The sequence below is a fragment of the Lolium perenne genome, chromosome 6 (genome assembly GCF_019359855.2).
Source record: "Lolium perenne isolate Kyuss_39 chromosome 6, Kyuss_2.0, whole genome shotgun sequence".
NCBI classification, from domain to species: domain Eukaryota; kingdom Viridiplantae; phylum Streptophyta; class Magnoliopsida; order Poales; family Poaceae; genus Lolium; species Lolium perenne.
The window spans coordinates 160,814,196-160,835,962 of record NC_067249.2 but is presented as its reverse complement, the minus strand read 5'-3'; the positions used below and the strand labels follow the sequence as shown (position 1 = coordinate 160,835,962).

The 21,767-nt window shown below is 41.6% G+C and overlaps 1 protein-coding gene and 1 pseudogene across 1 annotated transcript; both read left to right on the top strand.

The window, feature by feature from the left end:
• Positions 1–1,279: 1,279 nt before the first annotated feature.
• LOC127307053 (lysine--tRNA ligase, chloroplastic/mitochondrial) lies at positions 1,280–21,655 on the top strand. The gene is made up of 14 exons (XM_051337746.2): positions 1,280–1,539; positions 1,673–1,885; positions 3,237–3,348; positions 4,298–4,406; positions 5,176–5,233; positions 5,772–5,840; positions 15,880–15,987; positions 17,159–17,251; positions 17,457–17,561; positions 17,864–18,067; positions 18,983–19,077; positions 20,285–20,375; positions 21,017–21,193; positions 21,316–21,655. The coding sequence occupies exons 1-14, from the start codon at positions 1,312–1,314 to the stop codon at positions 21,406–21,408; spliced, it is 1,755 nt and encodes a 584-aa protein (XP_051193706.1). The 5' UTR covers positions 1,280–1,311; the 3' UTR covers positions 21,409–21,655.
• On the top strand, positions 8,933–10,258 carry LOC139831995 (uncharacterized; annotated as a pseudogene).
• Positions 21,656–21,767: the final 112 nt, after the last annotated feature.

Below are 21,767 nucleotides of genomic sequence, written 5' to 3'. Positions count from 1 at the left end.
AGTCCCAACCAAGTTGGGGTAGGCTAGAGTTGAAACCCATAAGATCTCGAAGCAAAGTCATGGTTCCGGAACGTGGATAGCTAACTTCCACGCACCCCTATCCATGGCTAAATCTTTGTCGATATTCCAAACCTTCAGGTCTCTCTTAACGGACTCCTCCCATGTCAAGTTTGGTCTACCACGATCCCTCTTAACATTCTCATCACGCTTTATCCGTCCGCTATGCACCGGCGCTTCCGGAGGCCTCCGTTGGATATGTCCAAACCATCTCAGACGATGTTGGACCAGCTTCTCTTCAATCGGTGCTATCCCAACTCTCTCCCGTATATCGTCGTTCCGTACCCGATCCTTTCTTGTGTGGCCACATATCCATCTCAACATGCGCATCTCTGCTACACTTAACTGTTGGATATGTCGTCTCTTCGTTGGCCAACACTTAGCGCCATACAACATCGCAGGTCGGATAGCTGTCCTATAAAATCTGCCTTTTAGCTTTTGTGACACTCTCTTGTCACAGAGTACGCCAGAAGCTTGGCGCCACTTCATCCAACCAGCCTTGATTCGGTGGCCCACATCTTCATCGATATCGCCATTCTTCTGTAACATGGACCCCAAATATCGAAAAGTGTCTCTCTCCGGTACCACCTGCCCATCAAGGCTAACATCTCCCTCCTCGTGCCTAGTAGAACTGAAACTGCACCTCATGTATTCAGTTTTAGTTCTACTAAGCCTAAAACCTTTCGATTCGAGAGTTCGCCTCCACAACTCTAACTTTCTATTAACCCCCGTTCGGCTATCATCGACTAGCGCCACTAAGGATGCGGTGACCCGACCCTTGCTCACTTATCACCGTATCCAGATCAAGATACGGCGCGCCACCAAGGGGGTGACGGCCCGGCCCTTGCCCATTTGACACCACACCCGGGTTCCGATGTGGCGCGTCGCTAAGAGGGTTACGTCCCAGCGAGGTTCCTTTGGGTTTCATCTCCATAAGAGTGGCTGGGTTTTTTTACGTTGGCTCGCCTCGCCTATCACAACCCTCCTCCTTTACCCGGGCTTGGGACCGGCTATGTTGAGACAACATAGGCGGAGTTTTTAGCACACTAAAGTAGTTTGCTAAAATAATTTACATGAGGTAATAATAAAATTATTAAGCAGAGAGAGAAATGAAAGAAAGAGAGAAGATGGGTTCCAAGCCCGAGCGATTGTTGAGGGACAGAGATCTTCGAAGGCATACGGAATTACAGATACAGCCTTCCTCCAAAACAAACAAAAAGCCTCAAAATTCGAAGATAACCAGATACGCGACGAATGGAGGCGCTGCGGGTATGGAGGGCTTCCTCCAATCTCCTCGGCTTCGCGGTCTCCCGCGCCGCCGCCACCGCCGCCTCGGCCGGGAGGGCCCACCGTCTCCACATCCGCTGCTGCTCACCGGCCGCTGCCGCCACCACGAAGCCGCCGCAGGACCGCCGCCGCCGTAGCGCCTCCTCATCCTCCACCTCCGACCGCGACTCTATCCGCGCCATTCGCCTGAAAAAGGTCAGCTTTTCGTCCGCACCAAGCTTATTATGCCTGTACTTCAACACTGTTGGACGCGCCATTCTGCTCCCCCCCAATCTGTGGTCTATACTGCCGCGAATCTGCTCGAATTCAGTAGCTTGTTGGTTGCTAGGTCGAGGAGCTAAGAGAGAAGGGTTACGAGCCGTACGCGTACAAGTGGGTCAGGACTCACACGACCAAGGAGCTCCAGGAGACGTACGCTCATCTTGAGGATGGCCAAGTCTGCACAGAGGCCGCAGTTTCCATTGCTGGGAGGATCGTTGCCCGAAGAGCATTTGGAAAGCTTGTTTTCATGACCGTAAGGGATGATTCCGGGACTATCCAGGTTCGAATCTTCAAATGATTTGCCATCTATTGCCAGCCAAATTAATCATGTGAATCAGGCACAAATTAAATATTACCACTTGATAAATTGCTTCTCGGCTTATATTTCCCTGGTAGCAGTATATTTTTCTGCCTGAGATTGCATTTGGAGATAGCTATTTTGTACATATAAATATTTTCAAAGATTTGACACGAGAATTTATTGAAGAATTGCCTAGACTTATTTATTGAAAATTCACCGAATCAAGGCTGGTTGGATGAAGTGGCGCCAAGCTTCTGGCGTACTCTATGACAAGAGAGTGCCACAAAAGCTAAAAGGCAGGTTTTATAGGACAGCTATCCGACCTGCGATGTTGTATGGCGCTGAGTGTTGGCCAACGAAGAGACGACATATCCAACAGTTAGGTGCAGCAGAGATGCGCATGTTGAGATGGATATGTGGCCACACAAGAAAGGATCAGGTACGGAACGACGATATACTGGAGAGAGTTGGGGTAGCACCGATTGAAGAGAAGCTGGTCCAACATCGTCTCAGATGGTTTGGACATATCCAACGGAGGCCTCCGGAAGCGCCAGTGCATAGCGGACGGATAAAGCGTGATGAGAATGTTAAGAGGGGTCGTGGTAGACCAAACATGACATGGGAGGAGTCCGTTAAGAGAGACCTGAAGGTTTGGAATATCGACAAAGTTTTAGCCATGGATAGGGGTGCGTGGAAGTTAGCTATCCACGTTCCGGAACCATGACTTGGATTCGAGATCTTATGGGTTTCAACTCTAGCCTACCCCAACTTGTTTGGGACTGAAAGGCTTGGTTGTTGTTGTTGTTGTTGCCTAGACTTATTTATTGAGGACATAAATACCATTGTTTTTCATATGGGAACTCTTTGCCGAACCGTCTTGTGCTCACAATGAAAGCTGGTTGATTCTTTCCACAATGAACATCTGATGCGTATTCAAATCAGCGCATATTATAATCCAGCTTAGGATTGATCGATTCAAAGTGGTTTTCACCATCCAGTTCATTTTCTATCTGTATGATGTTAACTTGTCAATATGAGTTTTCTTGGTAGTCAGCTTAAGATCACACCTAACACTTATAATCACGTACAGCTCAGTGTGGAACCATCTCACATCAGAACTAGTTAAGGGTGCGCATGCACTAACATTCCTGCCAATCGGAGTTTGGATTATTCCTAAAACAAATGAAGTGTGGTAGATCATGTGCTGCAATTTGCATTCATTCTTCTTGTGACTAGTAGCTATTAAATTTGTCTTTATCTTCTTAATTTTTCAAGATATTTTGTTCGTTATATATATGTTTTTTTAAATGTTCCTTTTGGCAATTGATAGCTTTACTGTGAGAAAGAAAGCCTTACGGAAGAGCAGTTTGAGCAACTGAAGGCATTTATTGATATTGGTGATATCTTAGGTGCAAGTGGGTCCATAAAAAAGACAGAAAAAGGTTTAGTATTAATAATTCTCTTACTGATGCGTGAATATTGTTGATTGTATTTCGGATTTGCTAATTGTTAGCTGGCTGAGAATTAGTCAAATCTCAGTCCATTGAGTTGAATAATACCAAACCTAAATTTTCTAAGTAAAGTGACATGCAGGAATAGGCGCCATGCACGTTCCCAATGCTTAAATTGCACACAACTTTTGTTTTCATATAAGTCTTTTTTTTGTCCGTTTGATTGATTCCGAGGCTTGCTGCATCAACTAAAATTTAATCAATTTTACTTGTTAGTGGCAGTACTGATGAATTCAGTGTCAGTTTGCAGCATAACATAACATTGTTTCTATGCTTCTGTCAGAAAACCACTTGCTTATATGGATATGTAGTAGGTTATTTTCTCAGAGTCACCTCGTTGTCAAATTGGCCATCCAAACACTTGTATTTGAAATCTCAATGTATAGCATATTTCAAACTGCTAAATTTTTCCTGTTAAAGAATTATCCACTTTTATGTAATATCAGGTGAATTATTTTTGTTTTGATAGCCATGTAGTTATTCTCCTTTTAGATTTGAACTATGCAACCAACCCACATCTCTGTTCTAGAAAATACAACTGGGTGACGGATGTAAAGAAAGAAAGAAATGAGGCGCTTAGTAGAATGCTGCAAACTTATCAAGGTCCTGGTGTAGTAGATCTGGATGTCTGTTTGTACTATTAGAGTGGCTCAAAGTCTCTGTGAAAGACTAAAGTTTATATATTGTAAATGTAAATATTACTATAATCTGAGGTATGCAAGTTCAGTTCATGCCACTTGATATACACCTTTAATGATTCCAATTGGTTTTTTTTGAGGAACTAGTAAACTAGCATACATGTCAATACTACTAACTGAATATTCACTATAGTTCTGTTCTCAATCTGCACTCTTATTTGACATGGTCTATTTCACTGCAGGGGAACTATCTGTTTATGTCAACTGTTTTGAAATCCTTACAAAATCTTTACTCCCACTACCGGATAAGTATCATGGATTAACAGATGTGGATAAACGGTATCGCCAAAGGTTAGCTATTCTCTTTCTTCACATTTACTTTAACCATATATGTTCTTCTGTTCCTGAATATTACCCACTGAATTACTGTGCTATGTGCCATCTTCATACAAACCATTGGGACAACTATCAATGGGTTTAGATCTTAATGTATTATGTTTGGAATTTATATTTTTATTGGAGAATCATGTCCTCAGCATTCATATTTCAGTTAGCAGTAGTGTCTGGTGAATCGTAAATGTGATGATTTTTCTCCAAGGATATGTAAGTCTTATTTGTTTTGTCCTAAGTCAAACCTTTGTAAGTTTGACAAGTTTATAGAAATAAATATCGATATCTATAATACCGAATAAAGACACTATGAAAATATATTTCATGATGTGTCTTTTGATATTGGTTTCGATATTGCAGATGTTTATATAATTTGTCTATAAACTTTGTCAAACTTAAGAAATTTTGATTTAGGGCATATAATTTTTGGAAGGAAGGAGTACGATATACTACAGAAGTACAGATCACATCCTAGTACCATGGATTAAATGATGCAGTGTTAAGGAGTATATTACTTACAGTTGGCTGCCCCTGCCGCACTGATGCGTGCGACTTTAACTAAAATTCGATCCTAGTATTCTAGATTTAATGTCACTTAATTGTACTTGATTAAAATGTGATTTACTTATCTTGTTATTATGTCTTTGTATGCTATTTTTATCTATGTCAACTATTATTCCTATGCTCTAAAGTTCAACCCATCTTATGTGTTGCTTGTACCTAATGACAGATACATCGACATGATTGCAAATCCTGAGGTTGCTGATGTGTTCCGAACAAGAGCAAAGGTATTTACTACATCTACTAGACTACTAACTGGATTGCCTTTGTCGTTTCTTTGGAACTAATTCTATTAATTAGCTAGGGATAAACAAGGAGATTTAAATCACATTTTTTGCACACAAATTTGCATACCAAAGGTCTGGCGGACAAAGCTTGTTCATGAACGTGGTCACCCATGTTTTGGCCAAGAAGGCTGGAAAATGAGGCCAGTGTAAATAGAATCTTGCCAAAAATCTAGCAGCAGATTAATCACAGTTCATTCAGTCGAAGTGACCAGATTTTTGCCACTTATATCAAATTAAACTGGATCTGGAATTTAATTTGCCAACTTTTATTGATATCAAATCTTATGTAGTACATAGAAACATGTTTTTATTAGCAACACAGGTGGAGATTGTGGTACAGAACTGTACTATGTTGCATAGCAATACCCCATCCTTAGTTAATCCAAAGTACACAATATGATGGATATTGATGGGCAGACATCTATCATTTAATTAACCTACCTTTTATATTTATCTTAGCTATTTTAATTTTTCATAGGTTGTTTCTGAAATCCGCAAGACCATGGAATCATTCGGTTTCATTGAAGTTGAAACACCAGTTCTACAGGTTTGGTTTCTGCATATTCTTTAAATTACTACTCTGCATGGTTAATCACAATGCAATGTTCGATATCTACTCTGATAAGAGGCAATTTATGAGGCCATTTAGGTTAAATTTACGCTGCAGCTTATTCTTGTTGAAAATTGATGTGGCATCTACTCCGTATAGCTCTAGCCAAGTATTCTTTGGTGGATTAAATAAACCGAGCTGGTGAAGTCCCTGGTTTGTTTTTTCCGGGTTCAATTGTATGCGGCCATTTTTCCAGCGGGGCGTGAAGCAGCACAAGGTTGTGGAGGAACAACTCCACCTTGTTGCTACAACACAAATGTTGAAGAAACCGCTTCAACGTGCTGCGCTAGATATCGCTCTAGGGACGTAAGGTAGATATCGCTCAAGGGGCGGGGGCTGTCAAGAGTTCAGTTCAAACTCTCAACACAAGATCTAATCCAAGATCTAATCCAAGATCTAAAAGAAGAACAGAAAGTTCTCTTTATTGATAGGAGATGGTACATAGTCTGGTTACATATGTAGAGGCTAGACCTAGACCTCTATTTATAGGCTGCATGAGCCTTCAGTACTTAGCTCTACTCACAACTAGTGTTTTAGAGAACATTACATAAACTAGGAAAAGAGATACAAATATTCTAGTTACAATTTATAGCTAGAATATGCTAGAAACTACTACAACACATGTGACTAAAGGATTCTATTTCCTAGAATATAGTAGAAGTGTGTAGAAGCTAGTATCGGACCTTACTTCTGTTTTATTTTAATTTATTTTCTCTCCTGTCCCTCATCACCCTCCCCTGGTTGTTTAGAACTCGATCTCGAGTTATCTTCATAGAGTGCTTGTTCGGGATGATAAAGGGCCAAGTCTGCCACATTGAATGTGTTAGATATTCCCATCTCCGTGGGAAGATCTATCACATAAGCGTTATCATTTATCTTCCTTAGAATAAAGAAGGGTCCATATTTCCGTTGCCTCCTATGTTGTCCCAACATAGCCGGTCCCAAACCCGGGTAAAGGAGGAGGGTTGTGATAGGCTTGGCGAGCCAACGTAAAAAACCCAGCCACTCTTATGGAGATGAAACCCAAAAGATTTCCGTTGGGGCGTAACCCTCTTAGCGACGCGCCATATCAGAACCTGGGTGTGGTGTCAAATGGGCAAGGGCTAGGTCATCACCCCCTAGGTGGCGCGCCGTATCTTGATCTGGATACGGTGGCATGTGAGCAAGGATCGGGTCGTCGCATCCTTAGTGGCGCGCTACATCGGTGCCCGGATGTAGTGAAAAATGAGCAAGGGTTTTCACATTTGACTCGACGAGTGCGAAGGGTAAGAAAGCTACCCGAGCCTAGGAGGTTTCGCTTAGGTAGCTGGAACGTAGGGTCTTAGGTAGCTGGAACGTAGGGCCCCAGACAGGTAGGCTTCGGGAGCTAGTTGATACAACGGTGATAAGAGGTGTTGATATCCTTTGCATCCAGGAGACCAAGTGGAGGGGACACAGAAGGCGAAAGAAGTAGATGAAAGAAGTAGATCATACCGGCTTCAAGCTATGGTATACGGGAACGGTTCCAAGCAGAAATGGAGTAGGCATCTTGATCAACAAGAGCCTCAAATCTGGAGTGGTAGACGTCAAGAGATGTGGGGACCGGATTATCCTGGTTAAGCTGGTAGTTGGGGACTTAGTTCTCAATGTTATTAGCGCTTATGCCCCGCAAATAGGCCACAATGAGAACACCAAGAGGGAGTTTCGGGAAGGCCTAGAGGACTTGGTTAGGGGTGTACCCAGTGGCGAAAAGCTCTTCATAGGAGGAGACCTTAATGGCCACGTGGGTACATCTAACATAGGTTTTGAAGGGGTGCATGGGGGCTTTGGCTATGGCATCAAGAATCAAGAAGGGGAAGATGTCCTAAGCTTTGCTTTAGCGTACGACATGATCGTAGCTAACACCCTTTAAAAAAAAGAGAATCACATTTAGTGACTTTTAGTAGTGGCCACCACAGTAGCCAGATTGACTTCATCCTCTCAAGGAGAGAAGACAGGAGTGCGTGCCTGGATTGTAAGGTGATACCTGGGGAGTGTGTTGTCCATGAGCATAAGCTTGTGGTGGTCCGCTTTCGACTTCGTGTCCAGTGGGATAAGCGTGCGAAAGTCGCGCTAGAACGAAGTGGTGGAAGCTCAAGGGAGAGGTAGCTCAGACATTCAAGGAGAGAGTCATTAAGGAGGGCCCTTGGGAGGAAGGAGGTGATGCGGACAACATGTGGATGAAGATGGCGACCTGTATTCGTAAGGTGGCCTCAGAGGAGTTTGGAGTATCCATGGGAAGTAGAAGCGAAGTTAGGGATACCTGGTGGTGGAACATTGATGTCCAGAAGGCTATTAAGGAGAAGAAAGATTGTTTCAGACGCCTGGATATGAGTGCAGACAATATGGAGAAGTACAAGATGTCAAAGAAGGCCGCAAAGCGAGCTTTGAGTGAAGCAAGGGGTCAAGTGTATGAGGACCTCTACCAACGGTTAGGCATGAAGGAAGGCGAAAAGGACATATATAGGATGGCCAAGATCCGAGAGAGGAAGACGAGGGATGTTGACCAAATCAAATGCATCAAGGACGGAGCAAACCAACTCCTGGTGAAGATCAAGGAGATTAAGCATAGATGGCGGGAGTACTTCGACGGGCTGTTCAATGGGGAGACTGAGAGCTCTACCATTGAACTGGACAACTCCTTTGATGATACGGCGAATCCAGGAGTCTGAGGTCAAGGAGGCGTTGAGAAGGATGAAGGGAGGCAAGGCAATGGGCCCTGATTGTATCTCCATTGAGGTGTGGAGAGGCCTCAGAGACATAGCGATAGTATGGCTAACTAAGCTCTTCAACTCCATTTTTCGGACAAACAAGATGCCAGAAGAATGGAGACGCAGTATATTAGTACCAATCTTCAAGAACAAAGGGGATGTTAGAGTTGTACTAACTACCGTGGAATTAAGCTTATGAGCCATACAATGAAGCTATGGGAGAGAGTCATTGAGCACCGTTTAAGATGAATGACAAGCGTGACCAAAAATCAATTTGGTTTCATGCATGGGAGGTCGACCATGGAAGCCATCTTCTTGGTACGACAACTCATGGAGAGATACAAGGAGCAAAAAAAGGACCTGCACATGGTGTTCATAGACTTGGAGAAGGCCTACGATAAGATACCGCGACATGTCATGTGGTGGGCCTTGGAGAAACACAAAGTCCTAGCAAAGTACATTACCCTCATCAAGGACATGTACGATAATGTTATGACAAGTGTTCGAACAAGAGATGGCAATACCGATGACTTCCCGATTAAAATAGGACTACACCAAGGGTTAGCTTTGAGCCCTTATCTATTTGATTTGGTGATGGATGAGGTCACAGGGGATATACAAGGAGATATCCCATGGTGTATGCTCTTTGCGGATGATGTGGTCCTAATCGATGATAGTTGAATGGGGAACGAGGGTCAATAGGAAGTTAGAACTATGGAGACAAACCTTGGAATTGAAAGGTTTTAGACTTAGTAGAACTAAAACTAAGTACATGATGTGCAGTTTTAGTACTACTAGGCACGAGGAGGAGGAGGTTAGCCTGGATGGGCAGGTGGTGCCTCAGAAGGACACCTTTCGATACTTGGGGTCAATCCTGCAGAAGGATGGGGATATTGATGAAGATGTGAACCACCGGATCAAAACTGGATGGATGAAGTGGCGCCAAGCTTGTGTCATTCTTTGTGATAAGAGAGTACCACAAAAGCTAAACGACAAGTTCTATAGGATGATGGTTCGACCCGCAATGTTGTATGGCGCTGAGTGTTGGCCGACTAAAAGGCGACATGTTCAACAATTAGGTGTGGCGGAGATGCGCATGTTGAGATGGATGTGTGGCCACACGAGGAAGGACCAAGTCCGGAATGATGATATATGAGATAGAGTTGGGGTAGCACCGATTGCAGAGAAGCTTGTCCAACATCGTCTAAGATGGTTTGGGCATATTCAGCACAGGCCTCCAGAAGCTCCGGTGCATAGTGGACGGCTAAAGCGTGCTGATAATGTCAAGAGAGGACGGGGTAGACCAAACTTGACATGGGAGGAGTCCGTAAAGAGAGATCTGAAAGACTGGAGTATCACCAAAGAACTAGCCATGGAAAGAGCCGCGTGAAAACTTGCTATCCATGTGCCAGAACCATGAGTTGGTTACGAGATCTTATGGGTTTCACCTCTAGCCTACCCCAACTTATTTAGGAATAAAGGTTTTGTTTTTCTAAAGCTTTCCTCCGCCTAAAGGAAGTCATTCTTTTCGGAGGTATACCATCACTTTATCACCAACTTGGAATGATTTCAACCTCCGTTTGCAATCAACAAATTGTTTATACTTCTGATTTTGTGCCTCCAAGACACCGCGAATTTCTTCAAATAGTTTTGTGTAGTTCTCAGCAAAGCAAAGGACAAGGCTGCTTTTGAGCTTCCTTTTGATGGTAGCTTCAGCAGATCCACCACATGTGTTGGAACTTTAGTGTACACAATAAAGAATGGACTCCTTCCTGTTGATTTGGTTGGAGTTGTTGTAGGAGAATTCAACAAGAGATAAAGCTAAATCCCATTGTCCCCTTTATCACCACAAATGCAACGGATCAAATTACCCAAAGATTTGTTCACCACTTCTGTTTGGCCGTCGTAGTAGAAAATTTTAACTCGGTGTTGAATTGTTTGCACAAAGTCAGCCAAAATATTTCAAGGAACTTGCTATCACGGTCTGAAACAATGGACCGTGTGAAAGGATCGTATGCCGCACCTAGAGGGGGGGCGGGGTGAATAGGTGCTAACTAATTTTTAGTTCTTTTTCAATTTAGGCTTGACACAAAGGTAAATTCTCTATATATGCAACTAAGTGAATTTACCTATATGACAAGGTCAACGACTAAGCAAGATATAGCTTCGCAATATATAGGGAGATAATAGGATAGAGGTAACCGAGAGTGGAGCACGCGGAGACACGGAGTTGATTCTTCCCTTCCTTTGCAAGAAGGTACGTCTACGTTTGGAGGAGTGTGGTTGTTGCGAAAGCCAAACCAACGCCACGAAGGCTTCACTCAGGTCTCCGGTGAGCAACGCCACGAAGGCCTAGCCCACTTCCACTAAGGGATTTCCTCGAGGCGGAAATCGGACCTTTACAAGGTTCTTGGGGCACACATCCACAACCAAATTGGAGGCTCCCAAATCTGTAACAACGCAACAATCAACAAGAATACATCAACAACAAACAAATAGGGATTCTCAAAAGAGAAACACTAGCAAAGGGGCCCTCAAGCATAAGAGGGGGAAATGAGAATCGCTTCGGTGAGGATGTAGATCGGGGGCTTCTCCTTCGAATCTCCAAAGATCAAGAGCTTTGGATGGTTGGAGGAGGAGATCTTGTGAATCTTGTGTTTCTTGAAGTGGCTCTAATGGTGGATGACCTTGTGCAATGATTGAACAACTTGTCCCAATGGAGAAGAAAACTATTTATATGAGTGGGTCTTCAGATCTGACTGTTATGGACGTTTTTGTGTAAGACCATGTACCTGTCTACATCAACACACATAAATAGATACCTATTGTTGACATCAAACACACAAAACCCAAAAGGGCGGAAAATGTTCTTTCACCGTGGAACCCCATGAAGTCTGACCACTTCTCGGAAGAATAAATAGACTTATAAGTAATAACCCCATCGAATCTATCTATATAAAGAGGCAATCGTGTCAGGAAGCGGGTTTTTCTTTGGCCAAAAGAAAAGGTACTTCGAACTTGGAACGAGCATGAATAGATTAACGAGACTTCTTTCTCTTTTTCGTTTTTCTGGCGGGATGAAACGAGCCATTTTAGAAAATCTGTCCACCACCACAAACACATCATCATTCCCGCGCCTTGTTCTTGGCAAACCCAAGACGAAGTCCATAGAGATATCCTCCCATGGAGCATCAGGAATAGGCAAAGGCATGTATAACCTTGAGTTCTGGACCAGGCTTTTGCATGTTTGACATACGGGGCATCGCTGAATAAACTTTCCAACATCTCTCTTCAGTTGTGGCCAATAGTAATGAGCTTCTAGATTAGCGGTAGTCTTGTCACGTCCTACATGGCCACTAAGATCACTTGAATGGAGCTCTCTAATCAACTTGTCACGTAGAGAATTTCTCGGGATGCATAACCGATCATCCTTGAAGAGATAACCATCTTGCACTAAATAGTCGTCGCCTAATGGTTGGTCTCTTAGGTGCTTTACCCAAACATGGCCAAAGTCTTCGTCCTCTTCATACAACTCTTTTATTTGATCCATGCCCGGAAGTTCAGCCTCGAAAGAAGTCAAGAGGCATGCACGACAGCTCAAAGCATCGTCGACTCTGTTGGTTGTTCTAGATTTATGCACAATAAGGTAGTTAAACCTCTCCAAATATGCTGCCCATCTTGCTAGCATGCATCCACATGCTTTTGATTTCTAAAATGCTTCACTGTAAACAATGAACTCCTTAGGCAACAAATAGACTTCCCAGGTCTTTAAATCCCGGGAAACAACATACAATTCTTGCTGATAGGTGCTCCACTTCTGTCTTGCTTCGCTTAGCATCTCACTAAATAATGCAATGGGTTTTCGTTCTTGAGATAGAACAGCCCTAATGCCTACTCCGCTTGCATCGCACTCTAGCTCAATTTTTTTTAGTGAAATCAGGTAGTACTAAGACGGGAGCTTGTGAGAGTTTTTCCTTTATCTCCTTGAAACTAGTTTCAGCAGATTCGTTCCATTGGAACTTTCCTTTCTTTAGGCATTCAGTAATTGGTGCCATGATGGTACTGAAATTTTTCACAAAACGCTATAGAAAGTTGCAAGACCATGGAAACTTCTCACCTCAGAAATAGTCTTTGGAGTTGGCCATTCTCTGATTGCTTTAACTTTAGAGTCATCAACGTGAATGCCCTCACTTTTTATGACAAAGCTCAAGAAAAGAAGTTGTGTTTGAAGGAAAACACACTTCTTCAGGTTGACATAGAGTTGGTTCTCCTTTAGTATACATAGTACCTTACAGATGTGATCTAAGTGTTCATCTTCATCCTTGCGATATATTAGGATGTCATCAAAATAAACCACAACATAGTGGGATAAGAAGGGTCGAAGTACCTGGTTCATCAAGTGCATAAAGGTACTTGGTGCATTAGAGAGTCCAAACGGCATCACCATCAACTCAAACAACCATTCCTTTGTCTTGAAAGCTGTTTTCCATTCGTCCCGGGTCTAATGCGAATTTGATGATATCCGCTCTTTAAATCGAGCTTTGTGAACACTCTTGCACCACTAAGCTGATCTAGCAAATCCTCCAAATGGGGAATATGAAATCTGGACCTTATGGTGATCTTGTTGATAGCTCTATTATCTGTACACATATGCCAACATCCATCTTTCTTTGGTGTGATCAAAGCTAGTACGGCGCATGGACTAATACTCTCTCGAATGTGCCCTTTATGCAGCAACACCTCCACCTTTTCCTTGAGTATATCATGCTCTTTTGGGTTCATTCGGTAGTGTGGCAGATTAGAAAGACTTGCTCCTGGAATTAAGTCAATTCGATGTTGAATTCCTCTCATTGGTGGTAGGCCTTGTGGCTCTCCAAGTATGCTCTGAAATTCAGCTACTAGGCCATGTACCTCTATTGGAATTTCAACCTCCGGTTGCACTTCTCCTTTCACAATAAGTGCAGCACACAATTTTGCCTCCTTCAAGTCTCCCATAAACTCATTAGAGGTGTGAGAAATAGTTAACATACTTTTTCCCTCCTCTTTAGAGCTATTGCGATCTGATTGGTTGGGTAGAATAATGATCTCCCGCTTGTTCCAAGTGAAGGAGTATGAATGTTCCTCCCCTCTATGTGTGGTATCCACATTAAACTGCCAAGGTCTTCCAAGAAGAACATGGCCGGCATCCATATCAACCACGTCACATAATACATTTGAGTGGTAGTACTTGCCCAAAGAGAGTGGCAGGTTGCATTGTTTGGTGACCCTCGTATTCACCCCTTTCTTGATCCATCCAATAGTGTATGGGCTTGGGTGATCATGAGTCTCAAGTTTTAAATGGTTTACCAAATTTTTGGGAGATAAGATTCTCGTAGCTGCAACTATCAATCACTAATTTGCATACCTTGCCATTCACAGTGCATTTGCTCTCCAATATTTTCTTCCTTTGTGTGTTGTCGGGCCTGCGGTGTTGAGCACAAGAGACGTTGAATCACGCACACCACCTCTTCTCCTCTTCTTCACAAATATCTTGTCCTTCTACATCTTCATATTCATATTTTTATCATCTTCACCATCATGGATTGTGGTGTTAACAAATTTCCTCAATGGGCAGTTGCTAGATACATGTCCCTCTTCACGACATTTATAACATTTTATCACAGGCTTTGCCCTACTCTTACCACCAACTTGTTTTAGGGCTGGTTGTTTTGCCTTGGGTTGAGTGGTCTTTTCTTCTGCTCTATGGGAGTTACTCCTAGATGAGGCTTCCGTATGAGAATATGGAACCTTACTTGCCTTTCTTGTTTTTACCAACCTCTCCGCCTTTAAGGCTAGAGCTTGTGCTTGATCAAGGGACCAAACTTGCTGCATCATTAAACGATCCTGGCTTGCAACTTGTTGATCTTCTGTTTCAGCAAGGTTGCACCTCACTTGTAGCCGTAGAAATGTATATTCTGAAACAGTCCTATTTCTTTGGGCACAATTCTGAAACTGAATAAATAGGATCTTTTTTTCTCTCGAACACACGCCTAGGCGTGCTTCATTATATATTAGAGAAACCGCTGAGAAGGCGGGAGCATACAGGGTTGTAGCAAGGCTACCAGAATTTGAGAGAAACAAAAAGAGAACTATGCAGGTGACTACAAGCAGCTAACTTTGTTAGGCATGTAGGTTATCATAATCTGCAGGCAAAAATCTCCCCTTTAAAAGATTCTTCATTTGCCGCCAAGATCTCACACGAGGTTCTCCTCTTAGCCTGCGGTCTTCTTGAAGGCGATGCCACCCTGCACCAGCTCCTCCTTTCAGCTTGTATGCGACCAAAGAGACTCTATGGTCTTCTGGAATATTCATGATCTCAAAGAAAGTCTCCACCTCATACAACCAATCAAGGCACCCTTCAGTATCAACATTTACATTGAAAGTAGGGATCTCAGCTTTCACCTTGTATGTATCCCTCGCTTACGTAGTGTTGGGTACTCTTGGATGTGCATAGAGGTCAGGTTCTTCAAGGCCCTCATCATATTCTTCATCTTCAGAAGTTTCAGCATAAGTTGGCTTTCTTGAGGTACGCTGAACAACATGTGGTTGAAGTCTTTTTGCTCCAAGATGACCTCCCTTTCTTCTCCGTTGAGCATCTTCTCCATCCTTTGATGATTCTCTTCTCCATCCTTTGATGATTCTTCATCATTGGCAGTAGGAGGAACACCCTTTCTGATCATCTTAACTAGGTGATCAAATCTCCGGTTAAGATCTTCACGCAACGCTTTCCCAACTCCTCCATTGCTTGCTGCAGCTCGCTCTCAATGAAGGAACCAACAACTCGAACGGATGGAGAAAAAATATCAACATCTACCAAATATTCACCTTTGCCTGGTCTAAAACGACCTATAGCTCATGTAATGTCCAGTATGTTTTTGTAGCAATTCTATCATTGTAGCTAAGCCTATATGAAACAATCTAGTCTAATAGCAGTGTCACTAGACACTAAGAAAAGATCTTGTTTTTCAACACACATAAAAATAAGTGTCTTGTATCAGAAGAAGAGCGCTGAGTAGGAGCCAAAGCTTACAAAGGCAAACAAAACAACAAAGCTAGCCTAACAAAAGCAACTGAAGAGTGAACCATCCTACAAAAAGCAAACAAAACAGAAAAAATATCTATGGTTAGCTAAGAATCTTGTTTCTTGTACATTTTTTTTTAGCTTATGATCATTATTAGGGTCTTCTCTGACCTTTTTTTCTTTCTAGGGAGCAGCAGGTGGTGCTGAAGCAAGACCTTTTATAACTCACCATAACTCACTTCAAAGGGATCTTTACTTGAGGATTGCAACGGAGCTACATTTGAAAAGAATGCTGGTGAGGTTACAGTGCAGTTTTTTCCCTCTAATTTTTGCCAGTTCAGCTTTTCCTTGAACTATTTTATGTTAATATTCCTTGCTGTAATGCAATTGTTTCCATCTTAATGAGTATATGTACTACCGGCAAACAGCATGTAACTATATTTCATTTGTAGAAGAATAGCCTTGACTTGCTTGTTATGTTAAGCTCACTGGTGGAGCTTCTCAAGGGCAAAACCGGGCCATGGCCCGCCCTGCCCAGGAGGAAAAATAACTTTTATACCTATGCGGCATCGATGAAGCCCACTAACCCAACCTAGTTCACATGAGAGGCAGGCAGACATGCAGTTCATCTGTTCAGCAGTTCTCGTTCCACTTCGTCGCTCGGTTGTTCCTGCTCGTGAGCGGCTCATCCATGGCGCTAGTTAGGCAGCAGGCGCAGGCTGCCAGAGAGCTAGCTACGGCCTACGGCCAGCAGCGGCGATTAGACGATCTATTTAGAGAAAAATTGATTTGCTTTTCAAAAGACAAAGAGATGATGCAAATGACGTTGAGGAAGACTAGTTAAATGCCATCCCTACTATTTCCTTGTACCTAACTGGTTTTCGAGGCCTAGTGTGAGCTGTGTATGATCCGTTGAACCAAATGTACTGAGTATTGACTTATGCCCAGTTGTCTACTGAAGTAATATAGTTTACAATTGCAATTTTTTGTGCTCTCCTTTGGTTTGCCCCACCCAGGATTTTATTTGAAGCTCTGCCACTGGTTAAGCTTATCTTAGTTTAGCGTGTTAAATTGTTAATATTACTGTTTATCTGTAAGCTTGTAGGTTCCTTTCCTAGATTATTCATGTGCATGTTTCTCGACTTTGTTAACATCAAATTTATCTCAATATGTTTCATGTAATAGTCACAGGTTGCATGACGAAGAAAATTACTTCTAGAGCAATTTTTAATTCCCGAACTTGAAATTTTGCACCATACAACTGGTCTTTATGCCTTTATTCATCTGTTTCTAAGCAATCAAGGGGGTTATAAAGAAAAGTACGGACTGTAAATGGATACAATAAATTTGCATTAATGGACTTTTGGTTAGAATATCACCAATGGGGGCAACCAACAACAATTTCAAAGGGCCATGCCCTCGCCAAACTTTTATTTGCTTACCAGTTTACCATTGATAAAATGCAGGTTGGAGGGCTCGAGAAAGTTTACGAGATTGGAAGAATATTCCGGAATGAAGGCATCTCTACTCGTCATAATCCTGAATTTACCACTATTGAAGTAAATAATTGATCCTTTTCTCTCATAGTCATATGTTTTCTTCAGTGCTGCTGTGTTCCTTTTCTATTTGCAGGAGCTATCGTGCAGCTTAATGATTTTATCTATACCATTGCAATTTCCGTGTTCCTTTCTCTTTCCCCCCTTTGCTTGCAGAATATGCTACTTTGAATAATGCCTGACTCACTGCCTTATATTTGGAAGCTAGATGTACGAAGCATATTCAGACTATGAAAGCATGATGAATTTGGCTGAAGAAATCGTAAGTCGATGTGCTATGGCTACTCTTGGAAAGCTTAAGGTTGATTACCAGGTAATGAGAGAATATATTGTGCTGCATTATGTGAATGAACTTGAATTGTCTGGAGAAGCATCACAACAAAATCATGTCATCATTTGTTGTTTATATCACTGCTTTAATACATAACTATTTTTTTGTAGTCGTCTTTATCTGTGAACTCATTGGCAATTATTCTTGCTATCAATGATGCTGTACCTAGATTATGCTGAACAGATAGGCACCGGGCACATGCGAATTTGCCCATACCAACAACTAAAGCACATGTATACTTATATCTGTATTATTTCTTCACTCAACGTTTTTCTATTAAGCAGGGAACTGAAATCTCTCTTGAAAGGCCATGGAGGAGGGAAACCATGCATCGTCTTGTTGAAGAAGCAACTGGTGTTGACTTCAATAGCTTCGGAGATATCGAGTCCGCTAAAAATGCCGCAACAGGGGTGCTGGGGATCAAAACAGAGAGCCATGAGAATACTTCATTGCAAGCTTGTTCATCTGTTGGACATGTTCTCAATGAGGTATTCCCCAGCTTTTGTTTCCTTCTTTCCTAAAAAATATACTCTCGTGATGCACTGGAACTTTCTGAAGGAAGACATCCTAATTTGGTTCTTAATTTTGGGTTCAAGTCCACTTTAGACCTTCAGCATTTTGAGAACCCTTTTAGTCACACCCGTCACTTCCAGGGGTTGGTCCAAAACATGATTTCAGAGTCGTTTAGGCCTACAAAAAGAAAGTGGGATGATAGTTTAGGAATCCAACAGCTGCTTTATGCTCTGGTTTGAAAGAAAGCTATATGCTACATTTTGCATCAGGCAAGTTGTTTGTAAATTTGATGTTGATTCGATTTTATCCCTTGCTGCAAGACAGCAGCATGCCATTCGAGCAACAATTTATGAACCCTGAAATAGTGCGCAGCAACTGTTAGGGTACATAAAGAAGAATCATTATAATTCTGCGGATCAAATTACTGTCAAGTGAAGTGAACTACTGAACTTTCTGTCAGCTGTATGTCTTTGATTCCTATATTCCGGAAGTATTCCATCCATTAAGAATCCAGTGTCTACAGATGATTGAATAAAAGTGACATCTAGGAAATTTAGCTAGTAGAATATACTTATGTTAGTTTATGCCCAATGACTTCTCTGATGCATGTTCAGGGATTTGAAATTAGCTAATATCTCTTCTAAAACTCGAAGTATTATGAACATTATGATTTCTTGGGTAAGTCTCCCTTTTCTAGTAGGAACATGCATCTAACTAGAATTACATATCCAGTTTTGATTTGAGAAGAACACATGTCCGTTGGATATTGCAATACTTTCAACTCATGGTAACATGGCATGTGCTTACTTCATTTGAGTAATTAAAGTAGTTTGATTGAGCTAATCACATTCCACTGAGATTTGATTATACAATTGTAATTCATATGCCAGGTCTTTGAGACTGTTGTTGAATCAACTCTCGTGCAACCAACATTTGTTCTTGACTACCCAGTTGAGATATCGCCATTAGCGAAACCACATCGGAGGTAAATTTCTTTCAGCAAAGTTGAAACGTTACGTGTTTCAGAATTACTCTTTAGGGAATTAGCCTATATTCGTTAATATTACTGTATACGTAATTTGGAAAAGCTTTATTTGTATAGTATTTTTTTCTGTTTCGTTAATATTATCCGTTTATGATTCATTGATTCCTTTTGTTATGTAATTGACAGATAGGGCAAGTTCCATTATGAAGTTAAAGTATATTTCAAAGTTCAGTTTTTACCCTGATATTAGTAGATTACTACCTCCGTCCTAAATTAAGTGTCTCACTTCTGTCTAGATACGGATGTATCTAGACGCTTTTTAGTTATTGATACATCTCTATCTAGAAAAAGTAGAGACTTATTTTTGGACGGAGGGAGTACATGCTACCATGCACATAATACGGTTCTGAAACCAAAATCATTGCCCACAATGGTTAATTCAGTACATGTCACTGCCAGTTTCATGTAATCAAGAAATGCCACTGCAAAAAATGACTAACAAAAAATGCCACTGCAAAAAAGGTAATTCAAAAAATACCACTGCCACAATGGTATGTATTGAAGTACCCAAATGTTGGCAGTAGCTGTTTTCCTATTTTTTTGCAGTGATATTTTTCAAATTCGCAAAGCGGGCAGTGGTATAAATTGATTAAACCTGGTTTGAGCACCAATATCTCAACCTGTTACCTTTCTACACCAAGGCCCTGAGCCCTTCAAGGTTTCACAAGTTTTAAATGTAATAAAAACAAGTGTAAATATCAGATGTGTCAGAAAACATAACAGGATAATGGGGATGTGTGTTGGCACTCCCAACATAAAACCATCAAACTGGGGATCAATGTTGTGAAAGCGAGCGAGTGCATAGAGTTCTGTTCAAGCATACCCTTTCAAGTTACAGCTGCAATAGGTCATGTGAATTTTGCATTGACTTCACTTGGATCCACCAAACCTGCTGGCCCATCCATATAAATGAATAAGCTGTGTTGATGCGATCCATGCTAAAGGCCACAGTATTTACAGGTCACGCTGCTGTTGTGAAGGTACCAATTAGTTTCCTTGCACATGTGCATAGCCTACACACTACTCTGGATATGAGGACGTTTTCATAGGCCAATTATTCACATTGTGTATTTTGATGATCTGGACAGAATTGAATTTTGGTTGCCATCAACTGTAATAATCATAATCGATATTTCTCTTCTTGTAGGCATGCTGGTCTTACTGAACGATTTGAACTTTTCATATGTGGCCGTGAAATTGGAAATGCGTTTTCTGAGCTCACAGACCCGATTGATCAGGTGCAGATTTGTTTGTTATCTTAATGCATGTCAAAGTGCTACTGTTATCACATTTTCTTTGTGAAGTTCCGCTTTACGTTGGCGTAAACAGTACATATGAATATGACAAAGGTTGATAGAAAATCTACAAGTTCTGGTCCATGTTGATTGACTGTAAACACTGTAATCTACTTGCACCATTTCACTAGACAGGTTCCAGAAATATACACTGTGATATAGCAAGTTTGAGTAATGTAAAAAGCCTCTCGGTATTGCAAAATTCCAATTATACTGATGTTGAGTTCATTAGAAGAGCAGTCCTGGAAATACTTGATTTGCAATGAAAATCAATGTGTTGGTATGTGACGTATGATCCTATTACTAGTTGTTTTGGCCTTACTAGGATGGTTTATGAAATTTGATGCCATAATCCGAACTAAGAGTGCTGGTCAACTTGAAAATGGCATCGCCATATTACAACTAAGGAGAGCTTGTGGACATTACTTGAAAATGTGGGTCCTTGACCTCAGAATGACAGGGCATGTTTGGTGTAACTAATTGCTGTACATCCATGTCTTCAATTGTGTATAAAGTCGTTTCACTAGGTGAAAGATCCAGTGTCCTATTCTAGATTGTAACAATAAATTCATTTTCTGTTGCAGAGGAGTCGTTTTGAAAATCAAATAAAACAGCACAATGCTAAACGTGCTGCAATTGGTAAGAAGGTTAAATCTGCTGAGGGCAAGGGGGATGATGATGATGAGTATTCGTATGAAGTTTCCTTGGATGAAGATTTCCTGACTTCTTTGGAATATGGAATGCCACCTGCTTCTGGAATGGTATAATCCTTAAAATTGCCTGATAATTGCTTTTATCGCTCTCACACAAACCATTTGTTAATCATTTTTAAATCATGTGGTTTGTGCGAACTAATTTGTGTGGAATCATTTTGATCTTTCAGGGCCTTGGCATCGACCGGTTAGTAATGCTGTTGACAAACTCTGCCAGCATAAGGGATGTTATTGCTTTTCCTGTTCTGAAGCTTCAGCAATAGAGCCTTTTCTCGGGGTAAGAACTAGAAGAGATGCAATTTTGACAAATGCTGAGAAGTTGTCCGCACCCTATGCCTTATGCTCAAAAGTAGATTTTGTATTTGATCAATTTTCCTGCTGGTAGATCTTTTATATCTTTATACATACTACAACTGGACGCTTAGGAGGGCTAAGAGTCCAGTCTGGATTTGTTCTTGGGCAAAATAGTCGATAAGTCCAACACTGGAATAAAAAAAATGATTCACATAACTCTCGTTTCCCACAACCATTTCGCCAATCCAAGAATACCATGGATGTGTTGTTTTGACCCACTTCTGTACTGAATAAATGACCCTTTGCTATGTTTTCAGAGCTGCACAAA

What these genes read in the sequence shown, in the direction of transcription:
- LOC127307053 (XM_051337746.2), top strand. Translation starts at nt 1,312, where the DNA reads ATGGAGGCGCTGCGGGTATGGAGGGCTTCCTCCAATCTCCTCGGCTTC. An exon ending in GCGCCATTCGCCTGAAAAAG is followed by an intron (nt 1,540 to 1,672) that starts GTCAGCTTTTCG and finishes GTTGGTTGCTAG; the next exon opens with GTCGAGGAGCTAAGAGAGAA. An exon ending in GATAAACGGTATCGCCAAAG is followed by an intron (nt 4,407 to 5,175) that starts GTTAGCTATTCT and finishes ACCTAATGACAG; the next exon opens with ATACATCGACATGATTGCAA.